General features: G+C 38.0%; 1 protein-coding gene across 1 annotated transcript; it reads right to left on the bottom strand.

The window, feature by feature from the left end:
• Positions 1 to 392: 392 nt before the first annotated feature.
• Positions 393 to 19,258, bottom strand: KMO (kynurenine 3-monooxygenase). The gene is made up of 15 exons (XM_053458739.1): positions 19,122 to 19,258; positions 18,173 to 18,242; positions 17,240 to 17,337; positions 16,459 to 16,548; positions 13,931 to 13,979; positions 12,403 to 12,490; positions 10,406 to 10,571; positions 9,306 to 9,377; positions 7,012 to 7,133; positions 5,072 to 5,219; positions 3,909 to 3,966; positions 2,847 to 2,929; positions 2,665 to 2,766; positions 1,965 to 2,024; positions 393 to 778 (listed from the first exon to the last, which is right to left on the bottom strand). Exons 1-15 carry the CDS (start codon positions 19,167 to 19,169, stop codon positions 581 to 583), a joined length of 1,452 nt encoding a protein of 483 aa, XP_053314714.1. The 5' UTR covers positions 19,170 to 19,258; the 3' UTR covers positions 393 to 580.
• Positions 19,259 to 27,268: the final 8,010 nt, after the last annotated feature.

Genomic DNA, 27,268 nt, shown 5'->3' with positions numbered 1-27,268 from the left:
GAGAAAATGTGGGATTTGTCATTAAAACCATTGTTAAACATCTTGCATGTATGGTCTGTGGTACAAGATGAAGCACCCTGGGATAAGACATCATCTCTCTCTAACTTTTGTTGTATCTTGGACATGGACCATGGTGGAAGCGGGAACTGGGGGTGCTGCCTTAGGTCGGGCCTAGGGTGGCCTCAAAAGGTAACCAGCAGATGTGTTTAGCTCGGGTTGGAAAAATCCCTGTATGCATTTGCAAGAGGGAATTAATCATTAAAGGAACCATTCAGCTATTGTTTGTATTAACGTTCATATGATGGCTAGAGTGTCTAAACTCTGCTATTTTTTTCAGATTATATTACTTTGCTTGATGTGCATTACAAATAAATACATACTTAAACATGTCATTTCAGTCATTGCAGAGATTTATTTGTGGCGTTACACAAGAAGCATAAACAGTGGTTTGTGACATCTTTCACAAAAATTGACTAAAAAGAGTATAATTTGAAGTTTATACAAGACGTGATATTTATATGATCCACTGAGTTTTTGTTACATGAAAAGTCCTGAAATAGGCTACTTAATTGTCCATGGTTCAGGAGGCACTTGTAACGGTGGCTGTAGGGGCCATGAAATTCAGTTTGAGCAATGATGGCAAATTGATTCCTTTGAGATGACCTGTCAGTTGACTTAAGGTTTCTTTGTTTATTCTTGCAGGTAGGTACTTTATAACCATGTATGCACTGCTTACTGATATGGTTGTGCCAACAATGATGAGTCCTATGTTTATGACCTGAATAGGGAAAATAAAAAGCATGAACATAGAACGCATTTTAAAACAGCACAAAATTCATCGGTTTATATCAGGAACTGAGAAAGGACATATCAGCAGTAAATATAAAATGGCAGGGGAAAAAATGGCTCACAGGGATTTGCCCAGCACAGGCACTGAATCATACAGAAATCAGGCTCCCTATGAATTTACCACGTCCTTTTTAAAGCTATTGCATACATTTGAAAGAGAGTTTATATTCTTATTTCTAACAGTACGTAAGCAAATGCATATTCACACTTATAAATGCAGAAGGGTTTTTGTATTTAATAGAGATTACTATTCAGTTGCAGTGGCAATGGAGCCCATCTCTCTAGGGGGTGACCGCTGTTGTTCAGAAATGGCTCTTCCAACTTCACGTGACCCCATGCTAACACCGAAAGCTGCAGGGGAAGTAAGGGGGTGTGGGAGCGAGGGAGTATTTATGTTTGTATATGAGCATTAATGTGCATGTGAGCATGAATGTTTATGTAAAAGTGTATATGAGCATGAATGTCTATGTATAAGTGTGTGTTAACATGAATCTCTATGAAGAGCATGAATGTGTAAGTTTGTGTATGAGCATGTATGTGCAAATGATGTGAGATGGAGTATGTGTCAGCATGAGTATGTAAGTGTTAACATGGGTGTGTAAGTGTTTGTGTTAGCATGGATGTGTATGTGTTTTGTGTGTGAGCATAAATGTGTATATATAGTGTGAGAGGCAGCATGTGTGTTAGAATGAGTGTGCACTGTGTGTTAGTGAGTATGATTCAGTGTATGTGTAAGCATTTGATGTGTACATTTGTGTAAGTGTGTCTACGTATGTGTGCCACAGTGTATGTTGCAAGGGGCAAAGAAAGCACAGACAGAGTGAGGGTTAGGATGGCACTCGTAAGCTGCTTGGGGCAAAGGTGGCACTCACAAGCTGTTTGTGGGAAAAGGTGGCACTGTGGGACATGTGGCTTGATGATGTTTGGTGGGCCCTGGGGCAATTTTTGCACTGGGGAACTTTAATTTCTAGTTATGCCCCTGTGCAGCGGTCTCAAAGAATTGGACATCTATAGTATTCAAATGAAAACAGAAAGCAGCAGAACAAACTATGAATTGTCATCTCCATTTTTTTATTTTTTTTTTCATATTCCTATAATGTTTCATTACTTCTTACCTTACTTTGCCACTTCCAACGCTTTATAACTTCATGATATCTTATTCTACTGAATGTTACCTATTAAAATAATAAGAAAAAAAGTGCATCTAACAAGCATCTAGTTTTAAGTGCACAGTGATTAGGTTACAGTCTACTAATGATAGCAGCCAAAAAACAGAGGCTCTTGAATTTCTGCATTAAAATAACCTTACATAAGCAACAAAATAAGACTTGTTATCTTATTAGGGAGCTAGCTCAGTCCATAAGGCGCTATCTAAGGCATACAACTAAGAAGATAGTATACTGTTGTACTTACTTTGTACTATGTTACTCTGAAACCAGTGCTTTCTGAGAGGCATGGTAGCTGTCCAACAGTCATGCAGGTTGTTGAGGATATTATTTCTGAGAAACTGTGTCCTCATCGATATAGATAGTCCCCACTCTGAGATTTTTTTTTAATGCTGCCCTATGCCTGACCTAGGACGGCTTCCCTCAGCTGCTGTACATCCAACATAGCGTTGGCTATGACATCATATCCCAGCGTAGCTCTCAGTAGTATGCGCTAGGTACTGCACGCTATAGAGGCTGTGTAAATGTCCAGTTAGGGAAAGCAGAGATCTCCCTTGTAACCGGACAAGAATAAGCAACTTTATACTTAGCCACCTTCCCCTGTGACAGCCTTTACAAAAAAGAAGTATACACATTTTAATCTACTTACCATTGAGTACAACGGAATAAAAGTTGAAGGCATTATGGTGTTGAGAATATTATCAACATATTTTCGGAATATGAACCACTTCGAATTAACATGGGCTCGCATCTGTTTAGATATGCAACGTGTTAATATACTCAAAGTAATTAATTAAAACAACACTGACTAAAACACATTCCCTTGCCTACCTCCTTGTAATTGTACATGGCCAAGTCTGAAATGGCATGAGCATCCGGCACTCTTAGTCTAGAAAACTCAGGAAGGCAAATATCTACAAAAAAAATATTTTATATATTAAATTTACTTCATATATGTTTTCCTAGATTCTACACCCATCTCCCCTACGGCACCACTTAAAGGTTATTAAATGACAGATGCAAAAGGCAACTTCTTACAACCGTACATAGTTCTATGAACTATGAAATGGTATTATTGAACAGACAAGTCATAGGGACACTGGCTTTAAGCTGTACTGTAACTTTCCCAAAACCCACATGCTAAAGTTCTTAAAAGTTAATAAACCTATATCATGGGGTTCCCACATTAAAAACATTTTAGTACACTTGATGCACTATGGGGGCCTGATCATGACTCACATGTCCATTTCGGGTCACTCACCAGACCCGCACCATTCATTTACTATGAGATCGGCAGAGTATTTTGCTCCTGCCCTGCCGAGTGCACGTGAAGTCACACTAAGGTCAGAAGGTGGGAAGTGTGACAAGTACTTTTGGGCTTGTTTTTTTATGTTTTTGTCATTTGCTAATTCTGCCCACTTACTCCCTTATGTCTTTTTCGTAGAAACAGGACTTGATACCGCTATTGATTTTAACATGTTAACCAAAAAGAGGGAGGCGGTTACATTACAAAACCTTACAAAAACATAAAATAATATATAAACCCTCTTATGACTTGTAATGCACCTTTTACAATATGTGCGTAGGAACCTTTTTTTTGTTTGTTATGATTGGTTGTGATTAAGGTTATAAGATGGGCTCTTATTGTAGAAAGGATGTATTGTATACTGAATGTTAGCTGCACCATTTGTATGCATACTATGCTTTATATAGAGTATATCTATATCCCCAAACAATATAGAAATAGAAAGTCTGACTTTCTTACTTATCCAAGGTAAACCAAGAAGCACAAATTTACAGATGTAAATAAAAGTCAATGTAGTAATATTAACTATACATCATATAATGGGTAAAAATTATGTTTTTCACAAATAACATATTAAAAATACTTACCAAAGTTGTTGTTGTATTGCTCCATTAATTCAGAAAACAGGAGACAGTCTTCAAATCCCTGCAAAATACAGATGCAATTCAGGGTCTTAAACTAGCCTGAAGTTATATGAAGCCAATGAGAAAAAAATGAAATTTAATTGAAAAGAATGTGTACTACATTACTGGTAATATTTCCCAAAGACTTGTTATTAGTTATTTTTGGTCTATATATAGTTAAAATATACAATAATAGTAAATAATTTTCTATTTCCATTTATTTCTATTTACTACTTATATTACCTGCCTTTTCATAGTTAATATAGCTCTACAAATTATATAGGGGTTTTTGTTACTATTTATTATATACAGTGGTGAACTGATGTTTGGTAGTGAAGTCATGCACATGTCAAGTCATGCACCATATAGCTTACAGTTCCAACTTCATTAATATCTTGTTTGGGAATACAAATAATGTATCCTATATATAATAATATATTTCAAAAAAATGTTGCTTCTGAACCAGTACAGATATGGTACTTCTGCTGGAAACTGTTCATATGTCAGGAGATGAAGCATTTGTAACAGTCATGATACAACGCTGATCCTCATGGGTTAAACACAATGCAGTTTACTGGAAATCTAAGTATTGTAAGTATTGTTGCATTACACTTAAAACAATTACCTATACATTGTGCTGCAAATGCGACTTTGTGCCATTGGTGTCTGCAGGGGGGCAAGAGAAGGCCCTTGCCTCACTCTAAGAAATATTCAGAATCATTAAACAGTCTAGTAATTAAAGTGCCAACGCTCCATATTATTTTGGTGCTACCACCAATATTAGTCTCACCCAGGCTCCACCTCAACCTGGCTATGCCTCACCCATGGAGGTCTTCTGCCCTAACCCTGGAAAAAAATTTTGTGGACAAACATTCTTTGGCCCAGGTCAAAATTTGCCATATGGGACACATGTCAAGCATAGGCCTAACTGGGTCTATTTTTAGTCCCAGAGGTTGTTCATGAGCTGCAAGTTTCTCATAATTTGACATAGCTCTGAATTATGACAAAATAAATATACACATTGATGTATTTTGTAAATATCTGTTCACATCTATACACATGATAGTATGTATATTAGTTTGATGCTACAGTACATTCTATTGAAATATATCAAGAGGTCAACTCACAGCATTCATTCCTTGTCCGTAGAAGGGCACAACTGCATGGGCTGCATCTCCCATTAGAACACACTTGTTTTCTACACAAAATGAAGAGCACTTTACTGAAATCAAGGCTTGTGGTGGCAGCAAAAAGAAGTCTTCCTTTAATTTATCCCTTTAAAAAAACATAGCAAAAATACAGCATGCATTGTAATTACATTTATTTCACAGATGATAACTGGACTGTCCTTAACATTGGGTAAAAAGACAGTGGCCCTGCTTTTTTAATCCCGCTCCCGCTGATTTTTTGCCCAATCCCGCCCGCTCCCACAATGTGGGTGTTCCACTCCCACCCGCTCCCGCCACATTTGTGGCCAATCAAGCCCACCTCCTTACCTTAACTGCAGATTTCCTGTGCAGTCCCACAAGGCTGCCCTCGAGTTGCTCCCTCACAGCGTCTCTTCTCTTGCTCCGCCCAGGAACAAGGCGGAGTCACGGGAAGTGACTTCACATCACGTGACTCTGTTTTGTTCGTGGGCGGAGCAAGAGAGCAGACACTGTAAGGGAACAGCAAGAAGGCAGCCTTACGGGACTGTGCGGGACTACCGGGACCCGCAGGTACAGTGCCTGACTGCCTGCTCCTGCCCGCAACCCCAGCAAGACCATCCGCGCCCGCAAGTTTTTTGGCGGGACCCGCCCCCAATGCAGTCCTCTACCCTGGGCCCACCCTTACCTTTGGTGGCTAGAGGCAAGTATGGCAACCCTAGAAGTGGGTGCTAGCATTGCAAGGAGGCAAACTGTGACCTGTTGCTGCGCAAACCTCATTGATTTTTCACCTCCCTGGGCAGTTCAGTGCACCCTGCTGCCCACAAAAAAAATGCTGGACAGTTGCTGCAAAAATCAGGCCATGCCAAAACCAGAACTGTTCAGAGTAATGTGTATATAATGACAGCCCCAAATACAAAGACACAAGTCACTTCATTCTGGCTTACATTCCTCCCTTACTAACTGATGTCTTAGGAGCATGGACATTTTGTTAGAATACATGGGATCATGGACTCTATCAAATGTTAACATATATTAAGTGAACACCTGACTGCCTCTGCCATAAAGTTTAAAATGGGTCATGGTTGGATCTTCCAACAGGACAATGATCCAAAACATCCATCAAAATTAACACAAAAATGGTTTACTGACTATAAAATCAAGGTTCTACCAGTCCTCTCACTTGAACCCCATAGAAAGCCTGTCACGTGAACTAAAGAGGAGAGTCCACCAGCACAGACCTCAATATTTGAAGGATCTGGAGAGATTCTGTATGGAGGAATGGTCTCTGATTCCTTGACATGCATTCTCCAACCTCCTCAGGCATTATAGGAGAAGACTCAGAGACTTTTAAGAAGTGTCAGAGACTTTTAAGAAGTGTCTTCAGTTTCCATGGCAACAACCTATAGTACCTGTTTTTGTGTCATGTGAAAATTAAGTGTGCCAGCAGAAAATGCGAGAAACAATATTTGACTAGGCTTAATAATTTTCTAATGTTGCCCTGTTGGAAAACAGTGATAAATTAAGCAGTAGGAGGAACAGGACCCTTTAATGGCCTTACTCACTAAGGACTCATCTATTCAAAGATACATGAAATCTATCCTCTCAATACCCACATTCTGCATCCTAAAAGAAAACCATATGATCTCCACATCTTTGAGATATCTACGTTATGACTTCTCCACATCACCCTTGCTACTATAAAATCACCCAAACCTAATCTTCTAACACATTCCTCCATAATTTGATAATAGTGTGTAATCTCACAAGATCAGGGCCCTCTTCTCCCTGTGTACCAGTATGTCTTAACAAGTGTTAGCATTATTGACAATTTCCACTCTATCCCTATTTTAATAGCGCCTCAGAATCTGCTGCGACTCTATAAATAAAATGTAATGTAATATGTTCGATAATATACATACGCTCCAATTAATTCAATTGAATCTGGAAAGTAGGTCTTGAAGAAATCCAATACTTGTTCTGCCGTGGTTATCTTTTCAAACTCTTCAAATGGCATGAAGAGTGTGCATGTGAATGATTTATCCTATTGGAATAATCATAATTGAAGTAGTCAAACAGAGATTTGTAAAATAGGTTTTTCATGACTAAAGACAAAATGCAACATTTCATGTTAAATATGAGGTAAATATAAAAAGAAAACAAAACAAAAATACTTTGTTTAATGAAATTTACATCCAAGAATTCATACACAGTAATCTGATTATATTCAGTATTTGGCCTAGTTACTGTATATGGTGTTTAAATCGCATCTCTTGAAAGACAATATAATTGAAACCATGACCTTTATTATGCAACCAAAGTTATAACCATAAATACCGTAACAAAATAGTGTACTTTTATTCCTTTGTTTTTATCTCTGTTTGCATCATGTATATTCCCTATACATTATTTACATATATTGTATAACCATTTAACACATTATGCTTCACAACTGCATATTACTATATGATTAGGGCTGCTGATGAGGACATCCACACACTAGTGGGAATAAAAAAGTTCTACATTATTTTTTTCATTGTTTTATTTTGTTTTGTTTTTTTAGGTTTTTATAATTGGGTGTTTCTGCATATAATGCATTTGTGTTTGGTCACCATTTTCTGGGAGGCTTTTGTGTGCGAAATGCGTTAAGCATTTGGCTATTGTATTTATATTTGTGTACCATCCTTCTATCACTGCTGATTATTTATTTGTTGATGTTTTAATGAAGGACTAAAGACCTAAATAAACTGAGTTTTTGCTTTCAAATGATTACACCAGCCTCATTTATACATTAAACGGTATCGTTTGACGTCGATTTTGTGTGAAGTTGGTAATTTTCATATCACTCATATCACAATAGACGGCAAGACAACACGACAAAATGCATCAAAATAAACAACCATAATACATAAAGCAATGAATCCTAAATACATGAAAATTATGAGAACTATTTACACGGTGCATATATTATGTATGTTTCAAATGATTAAAAGGAAAGTCTTAGGAAAATATTTGTTTTTAAAATAAAATGTTGCAGACAGTACTATAGATTAATTAGAACTGGGTTTGTTTTCAATGCATTTTGATGATGCACATTTTGGGTTCACGGTTGCAATAATGTGATGTTTTGTTAAAACACCATAAGTTGATTCTTTCTGGGAATGCTAACAAAGTCCTGCTTGTGCTAATGAAGTTCCTTTCTCCACAGACTTTAATTAGTTAAATGGTCCTTCTGGGTTATTAAGACTGGGATATTCTATTGCTAACTACAGGGCAGTGCTGTGTGTGTGTTTGTCTAGATGATTGAGCCAAGGCAACACACCTCAACACATACAAAAAAACATTGTATAGCTGCAACAAAACATTTTATTTTTATAAACATGTTGGTGAAACAGAAAAAGTTATTATGATTATATATAAAAAGAAAAAAAACGGGGTGGACAGCCCCTTAACAGGAACTTCGTTAATGTATATGTTATAGCAAGATAAGCCAAAGGGGAAAAAAACAAAGAATGGCTAAAGTATTATGAAGTATTTATGAAGTAGAACATCCCAAACAGCAAAGGGAATTAGCAGGCAGATCAAGCAGATACCTATGGCCTCTAAGAGGCCTCTTACACCATAAGGGGTAGATATCCGAACAAGTGTGACACATATTTCACTTAAGATATACCATTAGCTGCATCGAAGATCAATTAGGGTCCCAAAATCCTATAGCCACCCTGTCCAACTGTTGTCTAGACTGTATATACAATAGGGTTTATTTCCAGGGGAAGGCTGGTATCACTTAGCCCACTTTGTGCTCTATATCCAACTACCCAGGTATGTCAGTTAGGATGTAAATCCTGCTTAAATATGCATCAATCTAGTGGCTGTATGTGGGATTTCAAAGACCCCCATAAAGTCTGACAACAGCCCACTAGCTACAAACTAGGTCAATTGCTCTCGCTCTGTTTCATTTGTTTGGTTCTTGTGTTCTTAACAAAGGAACCTGTTGACTACAACGGGTTTAGCATTAAATGAGTACCTTTTCTTTATTGTTCCACAAATGGATTGAACATATTCTTTTGGATTAACAGAAGCATAAGCATGTGATAATAATTTCACAAAGATAATGACTAATAAAAAAAAGTTGGCCAGCATTGCACAACATATAGACATTTTCACAGCAACAATTATATTTTCAGAAACTTAAATCAAGAATAAATTTGCATACCAAATTGGGAAGGGCGATCATCATAAATGTGTTCCTTGGCCAGATATGCAGATAGTTTTTTTCCATTGCAAACTTAAAGAAAATAAGAAGAATATGACTTATATATATAAATATGTAATGTTATGTAATATATGTGTGTATATATATATATATACCGTATTGGCTCGGATATAGGCCGCCTCCGTATTTAGGCCGCACCCTAAAAGTTTGGTGCTTTTTTAAAGAAAAAGTTTTTGTTCTTTAAAAAAGCACCCAAAAAAAAAAAACACATGCTGCCACTCTGTCTCCCCCCCCCCCGAAATATGCTGCCACTGTCCCCCCCCGAGATATGCTGCCACTGTCCTCCTCCTCCCCCCCCCCAGAAGTTGTATACGCGTATTGCGTAGATGTCCCCCGCCGGCCCCGCAAGACACTCGGGAGTCTGCTCCGGTAAGTCTTGGGGGCAGAGGTAAAACGCATCGTGCGGACAGTCACCGTCCGGTGACCGTCCGGACGATGCGCTTAGACAACCTCCCGTGCCGGCACCCCCCCCCCCGTGGAAAGTGCTGGCAGGGGAGGCTGTCTGAGCGTATCGGAGAGTAGGATACAGGTCCCCTGCACCGCTGCACCGCTGCGGGGGATCTGTATCCTAACCCCGCTGCCTGCCCGGCGCCTGGGACATGCAGTCGGGCGCTAGACCCCGAATATAGGCCGCACCCCCACTTTAAAGACTTAAAGTGGGGGGAAAAAGTGCGGCCTATATTCGAGCCAATACGGTATATATATATATATATATATATATATATATATATGTAGTAGGCCACGCCCAGAAATCCCATGGTGCTGCCACAACCACAAGGATTTCTGGCAAATAAGGTCAACAATGATCATATATATATAAGTGCTGAATGCTTCCACTTATGAAGAAGAAATTACAGCAGTGTACACGCCAATGTAAATTTCAAAAGTCGAGTAATAGATAAACTTCCCCTCTACATCTTTACTTTTTCCTATCTGTGGCATTTTGAATTAATACTTTTGCAATTCTACAATAATTTCCATAATATTCTTATATTTTAAAGTCTAAAAAAAATTGAGGGAAATTTTTATTTGCATCTTACCTCACCATTCTTTGGTGGAATTGTCAATTCCTTATAACCATGAGGAATATACACATGGCTATAATTGAACCGTGGCCGCCTCATGAATTGCTTTCGGACAACAGAAAAGGCTCCATCGCACCCCACAATTAATTTTGATTTTATATGGATCTCTTCTCCTGTTTTCCTGAAGAAAAATATGTACACAAATTTAAGTGTGAATGCAATGAAAGGCCTTGTGTTTATAAAACAATACAGTTTTATTATGCTATCAAGTCAAATTCCTATAAATATGGCCCACAACACATTACGTTATTTCTTTATTTCTTTACAGACATGTTTAGCTTTTTGTAAAAACAAGAATTTAAAATATGTAGCTTATTTAGCATTTCTAAATGCCCAGACCCCCATATAAAATATTTGCCTTTTTTACATAAACCTATATCACTCTTAAGAAACAATAAGTGGAGGGGCGGCATGATTGAGCTGCACTGAGGATGTCACTCTCCTGCAAAAGGAAGAAGGCGAGACACGTCATCGGGTGGCAGATCAGCAGGGTAAGCGGTTTGCTTCACAGTCCTTCCGCATAGGGGCTGCTACAAAAGCAGCCAGATGGTGGATGGAGGGCTCCATAATAAAGAAGATCAGCCGTTGGGAGTGCACTAGATTTAGGTTTCAGGGGTCTTAGATGGGAGGCTGTTTCACGTGGAACACTAGCGCAAGTTTTGGTAGGACTGTGGTGGCGCATACAGACCTGGAGTGTGATAATGTGAGATATTTCTGGAAAGATGGCATTCATTTGAACAAGATAGACACAGATATTTGGCTACTAGATATTAGGCCGGGAGAGGAAAAAGCACAGTTATGGAGGAGCTGGACCATGTAATGGTCTCCAACCCCTTTGTTTCTTTCATGTGGATAAACCCAATAAGCAATGCATGGTTAGGGAAAGGCTGGCAAATGGGAATGGGGCAGATACAATATATTTTAAATAGTTAAAAGAATAAAAAGTAAAATTTTAGAAAATTGCTGTCCACCAATGCAAAGTATTAAGGAAATGTTATTGTGTAGTGGGTGAGTTTATTGTGTAGTGGGTGAGGGTATGTTTGGCTCTTTATTCCCTTCCAAAATATAAAAACGAACTATGCATCTTCTTTTCAGCAATGGCATCTATTTTGTGGAGGAATATTGATAGCATACTGTGACGGAAACCTCCATCACTGGGGCCACTGGAAAGGCCTGACAGCCACCCTCCCCCCTATTGACTATGGGCCCTGACTCTGTAAAGAATTCTGTGGCTACCCCCAGCAGTATCATCTCATCACTTGCTGAGGGGATTATCTCCGGGAGACAGCCAGGATCTGCCACCAGGGAGTGACCACCATTGTTTCAGTTTAATATCAGACCCCCCCCAGGTGCATTAATGTGCTGTATAAGTCAGTCACCAACCGACCCCCCCCCCCCCCCTGATGTTCCTCCACTACAGACATTTATCCCGGCCATCCCTGGAACCGATTTTGGCACTTCCACCGGGGCTTCTATCCAGGGGCAGGCTGGGCCAAGGGGGAATAAATGCCATTGCATTTATTTAATGTCCTAATAAATGCCTTTCTTATTTTATCTAAAGCACAAAAAAACTTGCTTTTGAAAGATAATTGACCTTTAGACCTAATAGGCTTTCATGGTTATTTGCAGCGACAAATACAAACAGAAATGTCAATTAGTGGGCATCTGCTTACACTACATTGGATGGTGTGCTTATAGGATGACTGTACAAATATTTTTTTTTGTAATAAATAATCACTTATGTGGAGTTTTTTAAAAATAAAAAAATATTTTTGAGGACTGGTGTATCTGGTCACTATGATCTCAAGTTATCTCCTCTCAAGTTAGTGCAATTGTAAATGATAAACCAGGGCACAGATAGCATTGCTCTTTCAATATTTGAAAATGTTAGTCATTAAATTGAACATAAATTAGGAAATAAATTCCTAAGTAAGTAAAAAAAGTTTGCTTACCCAACAAACGTCATTGTTCCAGAATCAACATTGCAGTTGGTTAACTTCTGTTCAAAGTGCAACGTGACATTAGAATATTTTTCTGCAGCTAGGAATAAATATTGTAAAATTATATTTATAGATCTGAAATGCAGATAAAAGTTACGAACAAAATTATATAGTGGGAATCTGGTAAACGCTTGCAAAAGCTCAGCACAATTGACCAGAATGTGACAAGAAAAACATGTAAGACCATTAGAACGTTACTTATGCATTTGCATGCTATAAATACATTGGTGTACTAAAAATAGGTTGTCTGTGTACCTAAAGTTACAATACACAGACTTTAACATAAGGTAATATTAATATTGGAATACAAATATTTACTATGTAAAAATGTCATGTACCTATCACGTTATCACAAATCGCATACTAATTTCTAATGTGTCTGAGTTATTTTTTTATATGCAGTATTCGTAAATGACTTCACAGTTATGTTAAAATTTACCACTTATTTATTTTTTGGTGTATGGAATTTAGGTTTAAAGTAACAAGTAAGTCAATCTTGTCCATGCACACTTTTAGTGGTAAGTGGTAAGTGTCTCCTTACATATCATGGCATAATAGGCGATCTGCAAAAGCCAAGCAGCAAATGGCAATCAGGAGGGAGAATAAGAATTAAGTATAAACAGCTAGGCTCAGTACAGCAATGCCTTTAACTACAGTCAGAGTTTTCAATCGATTGGTAAGGTCTGTTGAAGTGTGAAGTGCTGCAAAAAGAAGTTGAGATGGGGGCTTCAAGGCGGTAGTGAACAGATGTTCAAGGGAGACGGCACCACCCCACACTCTTTTCACGCAATAAACAGGGTGGTGATGCAGACTAACTGGTAACATGGGCATGCAAGAAAGGAATCGGTCCAGCAAGACAGGGACACGAAGCTAAGGCCATAGTGTCTGTGCACAGGGATCAGCCGGAGTCTGCCTTCATCTGGGGCTGGTTTGCCAAGCAGTCTACATGACTACCAGGCTCTTCTTGAATGGGTAGCAGTCCTGGCCGTAGTTTCAGAATGTCTGTAGGCCCAGCCTGTCAAAAATCCTGGGGCAGGTATCCAAAGGATTGTGTAATCGCTGGGGTATCTCTGTGGGGCTAAGGTTTCCATACAAGTCACACTCTCCTGAGTCACAGCTCCACAGCCTCTAGTTTCTGTGCCTCAGCTACTTGGCCTTCTTAGCCCTCCAGAAGGCTGTGATGCTACCTGTGCATGGGCTGCCACCCCCCTGCCTTCTGGGGTAACAATTTTTGTAAATGCCTCTCACCTTTTTCTCTTGTGAGGGCTGAATGTGTTGTGAGGAGGAAGTGCCTTCTTTGCTAATATCACAGTACTGCTCCCCATATTCCCACTTACCGAACAGACAACAGCTGCTGCGACCATGCATTTTTTTTAAACGTATTCTTTATTAAAAGAAATAATTCAACAGTGAAAAAAGTATTAAAGGATATCAGGAAAAAAAATAAAGAAAACATAGGTACAACATAGATAAAACTTACCATTTAGTAGTTCCTTGTTTAAATTAGCTCTGTCGACTGATAGAATGTACTAAAATGGAAAATAAACATATGATATGTTTCATTGGGTGATCATTTATATGATCTTAACTAAATTTTTTTTTTTTAATGTTTTTATTTAAAACATACAGGTAATATTGTTCACAAATTGTTCGAATGCATTGCTGTTCTAGTTCAAGAAGAAGTCATCCGTCATCATCTTATGCAGGCATTAAACCCCTCTGGTTGGAACTTTAGATAGTCTTATATTCAGTTTTAAGGCTTAGACCTTCCATTTTTTGGTCCAGTTTTTTAAATCCAGTTTGCTGTCCCTATTACAATAGTTTTCCTGCAGCAGTATCCCACTCTAAATTTTTCTTTGGTATAAAACTTGATTATTTATGACCAGCAGAAATGTAATTTCTGAGGATTTCCAATACTTGGCAATGGTTATTTTAGTGAGTCAATAAAAGGTGATGGTGTCTTTATAACCAAGCTAGGTGATTTAATTAGCCTTATGCCAGTTTTGTGACAGGACCACCATATATGTAAATACTCCTTATCTACTAGTCCACAGCATTGTACATCTTTGCCATTCTTGTTGAGACTAGGTACCATATATTTGCAACTTTGTACTGGGTTTAGACGGTGTGTGAACTTATTAACTCGTTGAATGGGCCTAATCCAATCTAAATTAGATATTGGAAAGTTATCCATTTCCCATCCCCTAGAAGCAGTGAAGTTAAGGATGTTCTCGTAGCTACTAATGAATTGTAGACAATTCGCATTTATGACTGAAAATTTAAATAATTTAAATAACTGAAAATAAATGCATTTCCTTGGTCTGGATAAACACTAAGTGTTTATCGAGAAGGGGTTTTACCCTTACGTAGCTATAGTACTGTTTATTAAAAGATAAGAATTCCTGTTGGAGTTGACCGAAGTATTGAAACCGAATGCACCCCAGAGGAATAATCCCATTGTAGTCCCATGCTTTAAGGCATAGGTCATCAATGATATAGTCTTATATATCTACAGAAAAGGAAATCAAAGATCTTACCTAGAATATTATTTCCTTTCTTTAAATTGTACCAAAAACCCCATGAGACTCTCCATTATAAGTGATCGTTCATTCCTCTGTTTGTTAAACCTATTGCTAACTGACCATAGAAGAGGAATCAGAACTTTGAATGAATCTTAATATTATCCTATGAATATTTTTACATTGTTAACCAGCTATTTGGGACTTTCAAGGGTATCGTCTTGAATAGGTAACCCTATCTAAAAAAATATAGGATTTTATCATGTTTATTCTTCCTAGCCAGGAGATTTCTGATTTTTTAACATACTATATTTCTCAATTACTCGCAGGAATTCAATTAGTAAGGACTTAGTAAGGGGGTCAACCAATGTAATGATTATGTCAACTATATAGAGGCTTATATTACTTTTGTCTCACCAGCAGGATTTCAACGGCTGCCCCTGATCTCATTAACTAAAGATTCAATAGAAAATAGATATAAAAGGGTCAATAAGGGGTGGCCTTGTCTTGTTCCATTAGAGACTTTAAACCAGTCTGATTGGATCCCCAGTTCTATCGTTCTGGTGGTTGGAACTGAATAAAGGGCCATGATAGCATTATAAACTTATTCAGAAAATGCCTCCAAAGTATTACCCATAAAGTCCCATGTTACCCTGTGACAGGCTTTCTCCACATTAACACTTTTCTAATTTTACTTATGATTAACCCATTTCCTAAATGTAGATATATTCTCAAATAATTAGAGAAATATGTATAATCTTTGTCTAGTGAGTGGAAAGCATACCATATATCTATTAAACCTGCCTTATTCACCAATCTAACCAATTGGTTGGCCTGGTACTTGGTCCTTTTTTCAAGGGTCGCCTATTTGAAGGTTTTTTTTTTATCATTGGTAATATCCACAACACAGTTAAAATCTCCTGCTATCAACATATTTCCTTGCTTAATTTTCTTCAACTTCGATACTAATACTTATAATACTAAGACATATTGATGGATTCATCATTCTCGATGAACAAACATAAGACAACTATCATAAGCAAAGTATTAAAAAATACCATAAACTACTTCCAAAGCGACCCATTGGAAGCAATCAAGTTGCTAAAGAGCAGCAAAAGAAGATCCCAGCAGCAAAACAAATAAATGTTTACATTTTTAAATGGTAGTGATACCAACAATCAATCAATGTATCATTTCAGATTTATGTGAAATAAATTCATAGATCTACATAAAGAATGTGTTTCTATAATGACCTACTTATAAAATTACCTTAAAGCATCTATACAGTTGCTACCCGTCCTGGCTTAATTGGGACAGTCCCAACAACGGGCAGATGTCCTGACAGTCTGTTTATACAATAACATCTACTTGGGCACATCATTTTGGCATCATAATATTGCAATTCAATGTGTGCAAAGTGTGATGCAAAATCACCGAATCCAAGACTGTTAGGCTATTCTCCATTATCAAGGTTAAAAAAGGGAAATACCTGATTGTGCTTTCCATATGGAATTGAAGATTTTTTTCCAGATAATGAATGGATCATCCGTGCAACCATAGGAATGCCCTTAGCTTTAACCTGGAAACAATATATAAATATACAGCAGTCTTTGTCAATGTATACAATAATATCACTACGGACTGGTAGTATATCAAGAATAGATCTATATTTGCTTTGAGATAATTTCCTTCACCCGTCTCTAAGTCAATAAAAAAGGTCAAAGGGGAGGATTGAAGAGGGAGGCTTTGTGCCTGAAAGGGTAGTTAAGTTATAGAGGATCAGTGTATAACCACATATTATACAGCCTACTTTTTTCACCTCGTCCTGCATATCCTAGACACACCATTGACAAAATATGATGTCATACTTCAGTACCATGAATGCACACAGGAGAAACCTCAATTCTAATGAGGTTAACATGCCAACTGTCCCATATCCTTGATGACATTATTATGGGACAAGAAGGAGCCCCAGAATAATTATTATGTAATGCACACAGATACTCGTACTGACTATTTGTTGAGCTATGGATTTCAAAGGCTGTCTGTCCATTTATCTGCCTAAACACCCTCTGGACATACCTTTTGTTTTATGGATTGCCTAAGACACAAGTGGCTGGTGTCATCTCTTCGATGGAGAGGTGGAGCTCGGAAGTTATTATAACGCATGCACATCTGTATGATAGGGCCCCACTAAGGCCACAACCACTCTAAATCCCACATTTGAAACATGGTTAAAAAATTATAATAAACAGAAAATTTCAATGTACCCTGTCTTCAAGATCCACGGCCTTAAGAGCTTGTAGTCCTCGGTAAGACAGTGCTAAATTGATGCTTCGCCCACTAACAATTTTAGCAGTTCGAATATCTAATTTGAAAAATAAAACACAAAAAATATCACAACTGTAAAGCTAGCAATCAAAGCATGCCTATTTTAAAACATTGACAATACAGGTTTTTTTTTTAAATAAGCAGCAAATTTAAAGAAAAAAAGCAAAGGCCAAACTACTATGTGGTCATATAAATTCAAAAATGTACTTCCTTGTTATTGTAAAGTAATGTTGTCAATTAACCAGTCTATAAATTATTTATGTATTCATTATTTAATATAGTAAAAAAAAATTAAGAAATGTAAGAAAATGGTTTTTTTGTGTGAGGCTAGGGACTATGCCACTTTTACCAAAATTCTTTTTGTGTGAGGCTAGGGATTATTCCACTTTCACCAAACTTAAAAAATTAAGGCGTATTATAGTAATAATAATACATTTTGGGTTGTTGTCTGAATGCCAGGATTTAACATTTAGTTAATATTACTTCAAGAACAGCACCCTCAACTAAGAGTGGTTTGTTACAAATCCCTGTAATTATGCTTATTCTAAAAAACAGTATCGCACATAGCTAAAACTTGTAAATCAATTACAAAGCAATGGGGCTCCTAACATGAAAAAATGAGCATGGATTTGTACTTGTATATTAGCTCAGTGGTGTTAGAGGTCCATATATAGCAAAGCTACAAATACAATTAAATGCCAAGTAGATAATATTATGAACACCAGTAAAGAAAAAATGAAGAAATCAAAATGATTGATATAATGCCATCTTTGAAATAGTCGTTGTAGAGGTTGTGTACATGATAAAATATCCATTGCATTTAATTGGCCCATGATGCAACACTAAAATGTCACAAAGTGGTAGGTCTTTACCTTCTCTTGCTTCATAGAGGTCAACATGAAAGCCTTTCTTAGCAAATAAACATGCATTTAAACTACCAACCTGAAAACAAAAACCACAATATTAATATTTTTTTTTTTCATGTATAGCATTCATTGATTAATCATGAAATCAACATAAAACCATAAATCATAGGTCAAACATGTAAATGCTTGTTTGTATGTAGGAGATGAAATCATATTGTGCGACTCCATGTGGAAACAATATTCAAGCAAACCACGGTGACATAAACATACCTGAGAGCATTCTAAATAACTGACCCTGAGACTCTTTCCAATATTAACACTTCACAGTAGAATATGAAGGATTTATCATCAAACTATGTGACTCTCAGAATGTATCCGTTAATTTTGAGACCCTGAGAATAAAGTGAAAATCCTGAGTTTCAGAGCTAAACCCTCAGAATCATTACAACAATCAGAAAGTTAACCCCTTAAGGACAATGGGCGGTCCCTAAACCCATTGAAAACAATGCATTTTGAGCCCGTACATGAACGGGCTTTGTCATTAAGGGGTTAAATGCCCAGCCATGCAGAGGTATGCAGTGTCCATAACGTGGCTTATCCAAAGACTTATCCATGAAGCATTTTGTATGTGGCCTGCTTTCAGTGGAAATGGAATTCTACTATTCTCTCATAAAAGAAGATGCACTGATCTGCACCAAATAAAATGCATTGTACCTAAAAGTACAATCCCTTTTCATATACAACTGCAGAGAGGTACTAGATCATTAAAACACTACTGTATACAATGTGTTTTCTCTACCTTTTATATTACAATTTAATTCGGGATTGTGATGAATAAGAGAAACTACACTAACAGCAGCCCTTATATACAAATGCTTATTTTTGAGAAACAAAAGCAAAAGTGTAGTATTAAATCTTTCAAATATTTCATATTTGTAGTCTATAGTTCACTTACCAAACCCCCTCCAACAATGGTTAGATTTTGCTTGCCCGCTTTATCCATGCTTTGAAGAATACAAACTTCTCTCACCAAACTAACAAACTAACAAATCAAGAGCTGTGCCTAAAGGGTTATAAGAATCACAAACTTACTGACACAGCATGGAGTAAAGTCTATGTGTGCTTTTGAACACAAACAGGGAGGAGCGTAAAAGCATCTGATTTCTAGTGGTGAATTGTGTGTTTGGTGGACTTGTGTACAACTCCACATTGTATTCTACTCACACACAAAATAAAGCATTGGGAAGATAGTATTGTGCGTTAAAACATTTACTCGACTTTAGATCACTTTCTTTTGGATTATTTTCTTATCTCTGATGACAGGTTGCTGATTTGAAAGATGAGATGGTGATAAGATTCCCAAGGACAGTCACCTTTTTAAAGAAAAATCAATGCCCGCAAGGTGAAGAGTCAGGTATACACGTACACATTGTACAGCATAAGTTATTATAGCTCAGTAGGTAACAGCGTGGTACTTTCTTATCTTTCTAGAAATACTTTCTAGTCAAATAATCTGATCCTTTATGGAATTAATTATGCTTAAAGTATCAACATTGTCCTGTCCAGCTCACCACAGTCTTGAAAGTGTTCACCATAGAGCCCAGCCATCCACTAGTCAACAATAGCCTCAGCGGTTTGGGGTTTTTAGGCGGGGCCGTAGCTAGGGTGAGGCAGCTGCGAGGGGGCGCACAGCCACCCGATCAGCAGCTGCAGCCTCCAGGACTGGTTGGGGGAGATCACGGATCTCCCTAACCAGCCCAACATTTAGGAAACCATGTAAACGCATGGCCACTCTGGGCAGTTACCCAGGGGCCCAGCGTTCTAGGGGCCCCGTGGTGAATTACATTGCTGCCAGCAATGTGATTCACCATGAAGCCCCTAAAAGATTGCAGCGTCTATATAGGGAGGGGCGATCAGAGAGACCACCTCCCCTGTGGCGGTCTTCAGGGGAGTGTAGAGGTAGCTGCACGATTGTGCTGTCCCCAGCCAGCCCTGCTCATCGGGCGCCCTGTGGGAGGCAGTGTGGCAAGCCTGGGCTCAAATGTGCATACCTGGGGGGGGCAGGTTGGGTAATAAAAACAACAAATGCATTTTTATCAAAGTTTTTTTTTATTCTGCTGTTTGTTTTTAACATCGTGTTTGTTTATTAAATTATTTTAAATAAAGGAAAAATTCACATTTTTTTTATCCGATTAATCGGAAAAATAATCGGCCAACTAATCAATTATGAAATGATCGTTAGTTGCAGCCCTAATTGTTTCATGTGTTCTTTTTTTCATATTTAGAAATGATGAAATAGAGCTGATTTGATAAATAAAGGATGTATATACTTATAATCCTTACTATTATATTGCAGAATATAGTTTTAAAACTAGGACTTTAAAAAATGACCTTTTTTCAGAATTAAAAGGTTTAGAAACATTTTAGATACAGTCAAAAAAATGTAAATATTGCGTTAAAAACATATCCATAGAAAAACCTTTAGTAGTAGGTACAAGAGTACAATATACAAATAATACAAATTACATGAAAAAAATTCTCCGAGATTAGTGAGCAGAAAGACGACGATAAATATTGTTATATTAAATGATATTCAGTTAGGTGAAGAGATGCCTTTCAAAATCTTTGTTCAGTCTTAAAGGGGCCAATATTTTAAGTTCATAAATCCACAACATCTCCTTTTTCCAAAGCTCTTTCATGTGGTCGCCACCCCTCCAGTTCCTTTGGCCCTCATAAATTTGAAGGAAGTAAATATATTTTGGATCTTATTGATGTTTTTCTAAAAAAAAATATGTGCGTTTCATGCAGCCTCTCCTAATGTTGCCAATATGTTCACCTATTCTCACTTTAAGTTCGCGCGTGGTTCTTCCCGCGTATTGTGGGCATGTGGGAAGATAGATTACATTAAGAGCTCCTTGATAGGGTAGCATTTCTTTGTTTGAGAAGAACTGAACTTGGTCAGTTTATGTTTTTGTCGAGTCCAAAAAGTATTTTTGACTATGATTGCTGCTGAATTTGTTCCATAGGGACAATACAATTGGCAGCGTACAAATTTTAACTTGCATTTATGACAATAATACAAATGATGATGAAACTGAGAAATTATGTGAAACTAATAAAGTTCGAAGAACAGGACATTTGTTTTGGGAACCGGCCTTATTTAATAGCTGATGTCATAGCTCAACAGTGAAAGATTCGCTCCAGGTCACATTTGGAGAGACCTAACATCACGTTAGCAATTCTTGCTTGCGCTGAGGAATCTGCACTAAGTTCTCGCATTACATCGGTGTGACGGGTTGCGACCATGACTTCCTCGCGCGTCCAGAATTCTCGTTGGCAAACTTGGCGACTTCCTTGTTGGACCGAGAGCCTTCTTTTCAAGTTGATTCCACCAATATGAAGTCACCCCCACATAAGCCACAGACGAATCTTACTGTGTCTAGAGACTTTGAATGACGGTCAAGCCTGAAAAGAATAAGGTTAATAAGTTATTTATTAAGTAAATAAAAGAGTGACTTTGGTGCTTCTCAAGATAATTCTGGGCAACGTCACTGCAATGGCTTCCCTTCTCAACAAATGATTTGTGTCTTTTTTTAAATATATTTTAAAATAAAATGGGTCGTCACTAATGTTTTCTTGAATTGTACAGAAACGATTTCCTACTTTAAAACATTTCATTTAATCAACAAAACTAAAGGTGAATATTTTGTACTATATCATAGATTTTCTCGGAAAAATGTCAAAACCTCAATTAAAAACAGCTTTGAATGCTTCTGAATGGTTTTTCTGAGTAGAATAAAAAATTGAATATAACTCACCTGTTCCCGCAGCGGTTGCACACGTATGCGTACCTATAATTGATCACAAATGAGTGATATACAGTGACCGGCGGCATTTCTCGGTGAATATTCCTGGCTAATCTTCCATAAGCTCTCCAAAATCTCCCATGGTTGTCAGCAATGCCATGTATCAACCATGCAGCCGCATGGCACATTTCGTGAATAAGAATGGTACTAACACGATCTGAGGAAGATAATAAGAGTCGTGTGATCACTAAGTACATACATATGGGGTAACAGAATGACATCCTTTGCATTTTCTTATTTCTGAAACAAATGAGATGGGGTCATAACACACAAGGGTCCACATCTCAAATGCCCCTGAGCACAAACAGTAACCGTTACTCTATGTATTTCAGGCTAGCCCCAGAACTATTTCATATAGTTGGACAAACACATTGATCTATATTCATATCTATATATATATCTTGATATCACTATCTCTACCTATTGTTACAACTCTGTAATATTTTGATCGTATTCCATTTTGTTACTGTTTGGATTGTGTTTCCATGGCAGAAATAGCAACATACCTGCAGAATCACAGACTTTGTCAGACAGCTCAATAGTGGCGTACCGCTGGCTCGGAGGATTGCTATTCCCCCCATATTCGCACCTACCAGCAGTTTTCCGGAACCGTTTATTCCATTTTATATCCATGGTTGGAGGGAGCTGAAACAAAAATTTTTTTATTAGACCGGAGAACTCCATGCAGCTTCCAACAAGTGTTTTTAGATTAAAGACATTGGACAGTGTTTGACATATTAGACATACAGATCACTGGGCAGTCTGTATACATGCCCATCCATAAAGGTTTCTCTATACACCTCATAGACAGTAAATAGACTTATATTCTGCAGATCACACACTAATAACCAACTGTCACCAGCAACCAAATAACCAGCCATGCATAACGCTAAACATTTTTAAAAAGAGTCATACCCTATTGCTAAAAACGGTCCGGTTAAACAGCTCGTACAGCCGGGTTACCAGCTCATCCTTCTTCTCCTGGAAATTCCTCACATAAACTGAACGTGGAGAACACAGTTCATTGAGGAAACAGCCTGATATCCCGCACCGACGATTTCTGAAAAAGAAGAAGGCAGTTTTAATGTGGGGATCATTTAAAATTCTGCCGTTGGGGTGAGTCTAGTAAGCAGAGCAGCCTCTTAATGGCCCCTCCTAAAGGACAGCTGAAACTTTGGAGTAAATAGGTTTAAGAACATGGAGGATACTCTCAAGCGTGATTTTGTTTTAGATTGCCTTGAGTCACACCACCCCACAACTACATATCTGTTCACCTCTTGTCTATGAGGTGAACCATTATAAGTCATCCACTTTATTAATACTAATATATTTAAACACATTAACTATACAATTTTAAACTGCTCATTACTATGTTGTAATGTTCTTCAAAGTACTATTATTCTCTTTATAATGAATAACTGTTTTAGAAGAATAAATGAAAGTGATACTTACACATTGTAAGGTGGTAGCCCTCCACCATATTCTGCATGATCATGGACACAAGAAGTGGATCTTGATGTTCTCGACCCAAAGCCCAAAACCTTTAATAGCAGTATTAAAAGCACAGCATGCAACACAATCACATAAGTGAATGGAGTTAGCAGCAAATCTATGAAGAGTTCAAACATCGCGGTAAACGACATTGTCAGCTCCGAGTATAACACAATACTGAAGTTAGAATGTCAAGGCTTGTTCTATGTAAGGACCACACTGCTATGACTTAACAATCACTTGATGATGTCACAATTAAGAAAGTAAACAACTCAAGTTAACCACACCCATTTCTACAGGCTTTAACCCCTTAACGACAATGCCCATACATCTACGGGGGTTGCCGTGCAACGTGATAACGACAATGCCCGTACATGTAGGCTGACCGTGGATCCGGGGAGGAAAGCCCTCCCCGGAAGAAAAATGGCTAAAACAGCTTAGGAAGCGATCAGAATGGTTCGCTAACCATTCGTTACCTTCTCCTTGCTTCTTATAACACTGATCTTTCATATATGTAAAATCTGATACATTGGACACAACCTTTTATGTAACATTTCAAAAAGGTATATTAAGTAAATCCCAAACCTTAGAAGGACACTCCAGCCATCATGTGCCCTTTACTGCATATGATAGCTGAGAAGTCCCTTTTCATTTTGGCCCTTTTGCATGGAGGAATTGTGCAGAATGCCCACATATTGATTTGCCCCTTTGCCTGTCCCCATCTATATTGCGTGTGGAGGATATGTTTATCAGAACCCATTCCCTTAACGTGAAATACTTACCGCCAGTCAGCTGGCTTGGCAATTGGCTTGGTTTTATGTCAATTATAAGAAATATTTTCATAATGAATAGCAATGTTTTTTTTCATCTGCACTTCCAGTAGGACAAAATAAGAAGCTATTAAATTAAATAACGGCATGAAACAGGTTACACTGGCAATACATTTTATTATTTTAGCAGCCCATTTTTATGAAACATTTTGCATTTATAAAATCTCTCTACTGTTTGTAGCCCAAAATGAGTAGTATCAGTGTCAGATGATACCTTTTGTTTTCTGAAAATCTCAACAGAAAATTATTTTAAAAGTATATATATATATATATATATATATATTTATATTTAATCTGATACTACTAATAACAATGCAATGCAGTAAAGGTCAGTTAGCCAATAAGGATATCATCTTTACCTAATTTGTTTCTAATTGTTTATGGAATTGTTATGGTCATTGATTCCTTTGTAACTGCCTTGTAGCCATATGTTAATTATGTTAAACAAAGGGTTCACAAAATAATATTATATATATATATATATATATATATATATATATAAATATATACAGCGCTAAAGAATATGATGGCACTATATGGCACTGTATAAAACAATAAATATAATATATAATATATATATAATCTAAAAGTAGTGAAGCCAGCACTCACGGTCTTCAATAAAGCTTCATTTTTATTTGCAAGATGCCAAGATGTCAAATCTATATACATATATATATATATATATATATATATATATATATATATAAACTAATCAGCCATAACATTATGACCACTGACATGTGAAGTGAATAACACTGATAATCTTGTTATCGTGGCACCTGTCAGTGGGTGAGGTATATTAGGCGGAAGTGAACATTTTGTTCTCAAAGTTGATGTGTTAGAAGCAGGAAAAATGCACAGTAGCAGAGTGGTCAGGGCCTGATGCAGGATGACCGCACCCTCCAGCTATGGTTAATGTGGTCTTTAGGGTTAATTTAGGTGCAGTTATGGTTGATGGGGTCTTAAAGGTTTATTTAGGGGCAGCTATGGTTGATGGGGTGTTTAGGATTAATTTAGGGGCAGTTATGGTTAATGGGGTCTTTAGGGTTAATTTAGGGGCAGTTATGGTTAATGGGGTGTTTAGGGTTAATTTAGGGACAGTTATGGTTAATGGGGTATTTTGGGTTAATTTAGGGGCAGTTATGGTTAATGGGATGTTTAGGGTTAATTCAGGGGCAGTTATGGTTTATGGGATGTTTAGGGTTTATTTAGGGGTAGCTATGGTTGATGGGGTGTTTAGGATTAATTTAGGGGCAGTTATGGTTAATGGGGTCTTTAGGGTTAATTTAGGGGCAGTTATGGTTAATGGGGTGTTTAGGGTGAATTTAGGGACAGTTATGGTTAATGGGGTATTTTTGGTTCATTTAGGGGCAGTTATGGTTAATGGGATGTTTAGGGTTAATTTAGGGGCAGTTATGGTTTATGGGATGTTTAGGGTTAATTTAGGGGCAGTTATGGTTGATGGGGTGTTAAGGGTTAATTTAAGGGCAGTTATGGTTAATGAGGTGTTTAGGGTTATTTAGGGGCAGTTATGCTTGATGGGGTATTAAGGGTTAATTTAAGGACAGTTATGGTTAATGAGGTATTTAGGGTTAATTTAGGGGCAGTTATGGTTAATGGGGTCGTTAGGGTTAATTTAAGGTTTATGGGTTTGATAGGGTTAATTTAGGGGCAGTTATGGTTGATGGGGTCCTTAGGGTTAATTTAGGGACAGTTATGGTTGATGGGATCTTTTGGGTTAATTTAGGGGTATTTATGGTTAATGGGGTCTTTAGGGTTAATGTAGGTACAGTTATGGTTAATGAGGTGTTTAGGGTTATCTTAGGGGCAGTTATGGTTGATGGGGTATTTAGGGTTAATTTAGGGGCAGTTATGGTTATTGGGGTCATTAGGGTTAATTTAAGGTTTATGGGTTTTATAGGGTTAATTTAGGGGCAGTTATGGTTGATGGGGTCTTTTGGGTTAATTTAGGGGTATTTATGGTTAATGGGGTCTTTAGGGTTAATTTAGGGACAGTTATGGTTAATGGGGTCTTTGGAGTTAATTTAATGCTGAGGACAGAGTTAATTAAGTTAATTTAATTAGGTTAACGTAAGGTGCAGTTAGAGGTAAAGGGGGGCAAACTAAGGGGAGTCTAAATCCTGGGGGCGGTGAAGATTAATGCGGTATTTGTCAGTGTGCTGTGAACGAGTCTGTGAATCTATGAGGGCACTATGGCATATCTGGGGGGTATAAGGCATACCTGGGGGGGAATATAAATCATATTTGGGGAGGACCGATATCGGGGGTATAAGGCATATAGGGTATATAAGGCATATCTGGGGAGAGCAGAGTGTCATATCTGGGAGGCATGTGGCATATCTGGGGGTATGTGGCATATCTGGATATCTGGGAGCAGGGGCGGGCTGGGCAGGGGGGCAATTGCCCCCCAGGCCGCCCTGAATCTACATTAAACGGCCGCGCGGCCGCCCATTTAAGCGGCTGATTCGGCCACACCAGGGCCGTCTTTGACGCCCGCAGCATCCGCAGCACCGAAATGCCATTGCAGCCGATGTGGCTGTGACTCTTAAAGCGGCCAGCGTGTCTTACGGCCGCTTTAAGAGTCACAGCCACATCGGCTGCAATGGTTAATCATTAAGCGGCCGTAAGACACGCTGGCCACTTTAAAATCATTAAGCGGCCAGCGTGCCTGCACAGTGCCGCCCAGTGTCCTGTGTGACTCCACCCCCTTGAGCGGCACGTCCCATCCTCAATGTGATGGGCCGCTCAAGGGGGCGGAGTCACACGGAACAGCTCCTCGTGACAGCTAGAAGAGCACATTGGAGCACAGCAGCAGTGAAGGATGCGGCAAAAACGTAAGTTAAAAAAATAACAAAGGATATAAATTACTGTTAAAAATAAACCACTTTTACTCT

Source organism: Spea bombifrons, chromosome 3 (assembly GCF_027358695.1).
Source record: "Spea bombifrons isolate aSpeBom1 chromosome 3, aSpeBom1.2.pri, whole genome shotgun sequence".
In the NCBI taxonomy this organism is placed as follows: Eukaryota; Metazoa; Chordata; class Amphibia; order Anura; family Pelobatidae; genus Spea; species Spea bombifrons.
This window is presented reverse-complemented; position numbering and strand designations above follow the sequence as displayed.

What these genes read in the sequence shown, in the direction of transcription:
- KMO (XM_053458739.1), bottom strand. Translation starts at nt 19,169, where the DNA reads ATGGATAAAGCGGGCAAGCAAAATCTAACCATTGTTGGAGGGGGTTTG. An exon ending in TGATCGCCCTTCCCAATTTG is followed by an intron (nt 7,134 to 9,305) that starts GTATGCAAATTT and finishes TTATTCCAATAG; the next exon opens with GATAAATCATTCACATGCAC. An exon ending in GCAATACAACAACAACTTTG is followed by an intron (nt 2,930 to 3,908) that starts GTAAGTATTTTT and finishes TTTTTTTTGTAG; the next exon opens with ATATTTGCCTTCCTGAGTTT.